General features: G+C 46.8%; 1 protein-coding gene across 1 annotated transcript; it reads right to left on the reverse strand.

Annotated features, from left to right (window-relative positions):
* Positions 1-1,697: 1,697 nt before the first annotated feature.
* On the reverse strand, positions 1,698-5,686 carry C9H20orf202 (chromosome 9 C20orf202 homolog). Its single transcript, XM_003941027.4, has 2 exons — positions 5,522-5,686; positions 1,698-2,291 (listed from the first exon to the last, which is right to left on the reverse strand). Exons 1-2 carry the CDS (start codon positions 5,654-5,656, stop codon positions 2,058-2,060), a joined length of 369 nt encoding a protein of 122 aa, XP_003941076.1. The 5' UTR covers positions 5,657-5,686; the 3' UTR covers positions 1,698-2,057.
* Between the last annotated feature and the right edge of the window lie 678 nt (positions 5,687-6,364).

Raw genomic sequence — 6,364 nt, forward strand, 5'->3', positions numbered from 1 at the left:
GTCTCCGAGCTCAGGAAAGGGCCAGGTAGGTAAGGCAGTGACCGAGACTTCAGGGGAAGAGGGACTGGCATCTGGAGCTGTGGTCTCTGAGCTTCTGAAAGGGGTCCCAGGGGTCTGGAACCTGGATCCTGGAGAAGTCTGGTGCTTCATGAAGGAATTGCTGCCTGTAGTGAAGAAATATTGCTGGGAGATGCTCATAGGAACAGGGAACCCACAGGGAAAAAAGCAGCAGCAGCAAGTCCCTTTTGCTCCTTTAGACTTGTAATCTAACTCCACCCTGTATATTGGCAAAGTCTAACAAACTCAAACAGAAAGCAGCTAATAACACTAAAATGTGGTTTGCAGAGACCCAGCCCCAGCATTACAGAGCAGGTATCATTTATATTATCAAATATAAAAATCGCAGGTTGATCTGATTGCAAACATTATCCTTATAATGCATCCCCTCCACTCTGCCTCTACATGCAATCAATTTAATTTTTCTTTTTCCTTTTCTTGAGACTAAGTTTTCACTCTTTTTCCTGGCTAGAGTGCAATGGCACCATTTCAGCTTACTGCAGCCTCTGCCTCCCAGGTTCAAGGGATTCTCCTGCCTCAGCCTCCCGAGTAGCTGAGATTACAGGCATACACCAACATGCCTGTCTAATTTTTCATTTTTAGTAGAGACAGGGTTTCTCCATGTTGGTCAGGGTGGTCTCAAACTCCTGACCTCAGGTGATTGCTCGCCTTGGCCTTCCAAAGTGCTGGGATAACAGGCGTGAGCCACTGCTCCTAGCTTGATTTACTTTTTCAAAGCCATAAAAACAATGTTCTAGCAACATACAGGTAGATTTTCAAAAACAAAAAGACCTACCAATCATCAGACCATCTTAACACCATGACTTTTTTATTTTCACCTTTTCTGTTTCAGTCTTTCTTGTAGGCAGATGTAATTTTTCAGTTATGACTGCAGCACCCCACACAACTGAGTGTCTCTGCTGTATCACAAGCATCATTGCCTGCTGTTATGGAGGCTGTTGTCGCAAGTTCTCATTGAAGGAAATGCCATCTTCTTATTGATTTATCCTCTTTGATTCTTTGAACATCTGGATCGTATTCCTCAGGACCATTCTAGCTGCAAATGTGTGAAACTCTGCTCAAATCAGCTTAACCAAAAAAAAAAAAAAAAAAAAAAAAAAAATTTATGTAAGCGGCTGTGGGGTTGGGGAGGGGGTGAAATTGACAGGGGTAACTCACAAAATTAGAGCCTAAAACCAGGGATTAAAAAAGGCCAGAGCTCTTCCTCTCTGTCCATCTGTTGTATGGTCCTCTCTCTACCTCTCTTTGAAGATTAGCCTCCTTTCATACTGCAAACAGGTCTTCTTTACCTGGTAGGAACATGTTCGCCAGCAGCCTCAGCCTTGTAAATGTAATAGAAAGAGCATCCAGCTAGCAATCTCAGGGAAGGTCAGTGATTGGCTCTGTTGGTTCACATGCCCACCCAGGGAAGATCGGTGATTGGCCCTGTTGGTTCACATGCTCACCCATTGGGCCAATCATCTTTTTAGGGCAATCATGAATTATATCATTGGCCAGGCCATCATCTCTATGGCCAGGGTGGTTACAGGGCCTAATACGTTATCAGATGAAGGGGGCTGGGAAGGCTTCCTGGAAAGACAGAAAACAGCCACTATGTCACTACACAGGGTTTGGAATTTTCACCCTGGTAACCATTACTGCACATGTAGTTTTTGTTTCAATTGCCTTTTGAGAAATTCCCAAGGATAGGACGACTGCCATGGTGCTTGTCAGAGCACTACAGCATGTTTGTGTCTTCAGAGTGTGTTCACATCCAGTACATATGTGTGCCTCACAAAGAAATCCCAAGTGACAGAAAAGGAACCAGAGACACAAAGAAGCTGAGTGACAGATCCAGGGATGCACAGCAGATGAGGGCAGAAGTGAACTCAGAGCCCTGGCTTCCTGACTCCCATTCCAATGCTCTGCCCCTAAAACACCACAGTGAAAGGTTGGACTAATGGGTGAGAGGGTTAAAGCCCAGTGTCATCCCTGTCTGGTTAAGGGAGAGAGCTTCGTCTGCTGTCTTCCCCTCGGAGGAGCTGGGCCAGACCCCTTGAGCAAACGGGCTGGCAGCCCCTGCCTTCAGAGCCCGCTCGAGCTCTGATGGGGGATGTCCCTCCGCTGGACCTGGCGTCCTCCCAGTGCGCGCTGTCAGCCCGCAGCTCCTCCAGGACACTGTGAAGATGCCTCAGTGTGAGCAGGAGCCTCTGGTCTTGAATCTGCATCTCAGACTAGGAGAGAGAAGAAGCCTGTGAAGGGATGCACGGAGCCCTAGGTGTTTCCCCATCAAGCCCCTTTTCTCGCTGTCTCATCGGAGACAAGCCCACGTGTGAGTCGCACAACCTCATGGAAGCCGTATCCACCAAAGCCTCGGTTTCCTGCTCTGCAAAGCAGAAAGCAAATTGCTTACTTTTCAAGGTTCTCATGAGGCCTAAATGAATTCGCTCAAGGGAAAACCCTTTCAAGGGGTCAGCGAAGTCTAAACTACTTTTATTACAATACTAACATAATGTATTTCCTTTTTTTTTTTTTCCTTTCATTTTCTTATGAGCATACCATGGAGTTTTCCAGAAGCTAATGACATGTAATATCTCAACAGATTGAATTCAGGAGCAGCTATGAGAATCCAGCTGTGTTCTATTAAGACAGACATTAAAGCAATTAGGAACAATGTAAAATGGGGCTACTCTTCTCACTAAATATTTGCTTTGAAAAATTACTTTGAATAAGTAATGTTTTATTAACATATGAGTTTATTATTTCAGAATGCATTAGTAAGTATACTAAAAAATCTCAGCTCTGGTTTCTAATTCAGTCAGTATTGATGGATATAACTCACATAAACAAAAGCTTTTTGGTGGCCTGAATAATTTTTTTGAGCATAAAGGAGTCCTAAGATCCAAGTTTGAGAACTGCTCCACTAGAACTATGCTATCATCAGCTGTCTCTATTCCTTCTCCCATTTTTCTCTGGGAATTTTTTCCCATACATTTTCTCTCTTTTTATTTCTGTTTGTTTATTTATTTTTGAGGCAGAGTCTCACTCTGTTACCCAGGCTGGAGTGCAGTGGTGCAATAACGGCTCACTGCAGCCTTGAGCTCCTGGGCTCAACTGATGCTCCCACCTCAGCCTCCCGAGTAGCCGGGACTACAGGCGCACGGCACCACCAACCAATTTTTGTATCTTTTGTAGAGACAGGGTCTTGCCATATTGCCTAGGCTAGCCTCAGACTCCTGGGCTCACATGATCCTCCCACCTCAGCTCTGAGAGTTTGCTTTTTCTTAAAAATGTTAAAATGCTATTTTCTGACTAGATAATTCTTAACACATGACAGAAAATTTTAAAGCAACAAAAGGGCATATATTTTAAAGCCTCTCCCATCCCACCCCACTTTATCCCTCAACTCAAGCATCCTTCCCCAGAAACAGCCGCTGTGAATGCTTCCATTTGCCCTTCTGAAGCTGGTCGGGGTAACACCTGGTTAGATTTGCAGATTCTCAGCCTCTCTCTTTCTCTGTCTTTGCAAGAGATACTTATGAACATTATTTCCCCATTAAAAATAGTGTTTTCATTTTTGTGACAAGCTGATTACAATGGAGAAAACCAAGTCTGCATCCTCTACTCAAGCCTGAGTAACACTGCCAAGAGAATAGGTAGCTAGAGAGCTAGGAGGCTGAGCGCGGCGGCTCACACCTGTAATCCCAGCACTTTGTGAGGCCGAGGTGGGCAGATTGCCTGAGGTCAGGAGTTCGAGACCAGCCTGACCAACATGGGGAAACCCCATCTCCACTAAAAATACAAAAATGTAGCCAGCTGTGGTGGCGTGAGCCTCTAATCCCAGCTACTCTGGAGGCAGAGGCAGGAGGATCACTTGAAACCAGAAGGTGAAGGTGATAGTGAGGCGAGATCATGCCACTGCACTCCAGCCTGAGCGACAGAGTGAGACTCCTCGACCCCCTCCGCCCCCCTCCCCCCGCAAAAAAAAGAAAAAAGAGAGCAAAGGTGTAGATGGCCTCCCTCAGAACACTGGGACAGCTCAGGCTGCAGAGTGAGTGGTCCTGAGCCCATTTTTTCCTAATTCCTCAGAAAACATTCACTCTGTTTTCTTGATTTTAGGGTTTTCCTCCTGCACACTTTTTTGTCCAATCTTCAGCATCATTTCTGGATATGTGCCTGTAAGACCACAGTGGGGTGCCCAGCACAGAGGTGATGTTGAGTCACCCAGGCACCCACAGTTTCGGGGTGCACAAGGAAGGCAAGCTGCCGGGCGCTGGATGCCTGCTGACTGCGGGAAGCTGTGGCCCCTGCTGCTGGAGTCCCCTGGTCCCATGAGAAGCCCTCCTGGGTCAGCCCTTCCTCTGGGATGAAGACAGGGTTGGGTCCCAGCTGCCCTTTTGCCTGGCAACCCAGATAGGTCATTTTCAGACAACCCTGTCTGTCTCTCCCCAGAATGAGAAGTGGGTGTATTGAGAAACAAACCTTTTCTGAGGTTCCCTAAACTGCCACCTCTCTCCTGGTTGGTGTCCCCACACACTTGGGGCACCCCTCTTTTTTCAAACCTGGAGAAAATATCATAATGAAAGGCATAAGCTTGGCTTCCTGAGCAGCAACCATGGGACTAAGTCACATAACATAAGTTCAGGAGAGTTACTGCTCCATGGGGGAGGCCCTTGCCAATGGGAAATGAGAGACAGAACGAGCAGGGCAGATGCATTTCCTCTCATTCTCTCTCCCTCAATGTGCAGTTCCTCCTTCAACCCCTGCAGAGATCTCAGCTGCTGAGACACCCACTGGGCCTCCTTAAGGCCCCTCCTGAAGCCACAGGCAGCTTGGTATTACAATGTCTGGCATAATGGCCTGGCATAGCGTTGACCTCTACTGCCACACCTACTTCCTTCCCTATCACGACTCTGGGCTTGTACTTCCAAATAAAATGCTAGTTTCTCAATCCTTGCCCAAGCTCCTGCTTTCTAGAAGACCCAGGCTAAGACAGGGGGTGTACGCATGTCCATCCGGGTCAGGGTTATAATAGCCAGCATCAATGTGCCAAGTATTCATTCAGAGGATTACAAGCATCTCTTCAGTGAATTCTTACAATACCCCATACGATACTCATACTATTTTTATTCCCATTTTGTGATAAGGAAACTGAGGCTCAAAGAGGTAAAGCTCCCGCTAGAGGCCTCACAGTGGCAAAGCTGGGCACACACCCAGGACTCAGTGCCACTCTAAAACCAGTCTGGCCAGCACCATACCCAGCACCTCCTATGTAGGTCACGACCTACTTATGCCCGCACCTGAGATCACAATTGTGCATCGTGTGGCAGGTCCCAGAGGGGAGACTGCAGGGTCCATACCGTAGCTGGCAGCCTCTGCCCCAGGGGGGAACTAGGAGGGAAAACCTGAGATCCTTGGAAAATATGCAGTCGGGGCATCAAGGAAAAGAAATGCAAAACCTTACCAGCTCCTTTCTCAGCCACTCCAGGGTCTGCCCAAGGCTCAGGGTTGGCTCTTCTGCTGTTTTCATTTCAGTGTCCTTGTGAGTGACCTTGGCACTGACCTGGTTCTGGGCCTGAGGGGTGTTTGACTTGTACATTCCCCCACCTCCTTCAGACTGGCAGCAGGTCCTGGCCAAGTCATTGAAGATGGAGTTAATGAGAGCAGGAAGTAGCTCACATTGAAAAATGTAATTTGACTTTTTTTTTTTTTTTTAAAGGGCTTTAGCGCTCTGAACAGTACAAGGAGGAAGGGAGGGAGACCATTAGGGGTCTGAATACCTTGGTGCCTGCTGGTTCCAGAAGCTAAGAATATGTGATGCCAACAGGACCACAAAGGCTGCAGAGCTTTAAATGGCAACAATAATAGTTATTATGAAAATAGGCATTCTTTTCTAAGGGCTCGCTTCGTGCTTTACATATAAAGTATGTTTATGTCTCATTTGGCATATACCTCCACCTGTGTTCCCAGCCGCCTTCCTCGTTTACTTATCTATAGCGTCTAGATAGAGGGAAATGTCCACTGTCCAAGTTCCCTTGTTTCTGGAATCCCCATGAGACCCATTTCCAGCAAATGAGATCAAAGCAGCAATTTGCTGTTAGGCTTCCAGAAAAAGTTTTACTTTCCTAATAAAAGGGAAAATATCACTGCTGCTTCCCCTTTACTCCTACTTTCTCCCTTTTCCTTCTGCCTTAAATATGGAGGTGATGTCTGGAGCTACAGTAACCGTCTTAGAACCATCAGACAAAGGGCAGTCACAGAGCCACTGGAAACCACTGCACCCCTGAATCAGCAACAGCATCTACCG

Source organism: Saimiri boliviensis, chromosome 9, assembly GCF_048565385.1.
Source record: "Saimiri boliviensis isolate mSaiBol1 chromosome 9, mSaiBol1.pri, whole genome shotgun sequence".
Taxonomy (NCBI): domain Eukaryota; kingdom Metazoa; phylum Chordata; class Mammalia; order Primates; family Cebidae; genus Saimiri; species Saimiri boliviensis.

Bases quoted from the DNA above. Each gene is read 5' to 3' on its own strand.
- C9H20orf202 (XM_003941027.4), bottom strand. From the start codon at position 5,656: ATGTACAAGTCAAACACCCCTCAGGCCCAGAACCAGGTCAGTGCCAAG. The intron at 2,292-5,521 runs GTAAGGTTTTGC...TCTCTCTCCTAG, and splicing joins AGTGGCTGAGAAAGGAGCTG to TCTGAGATGCAGATTCAAGA.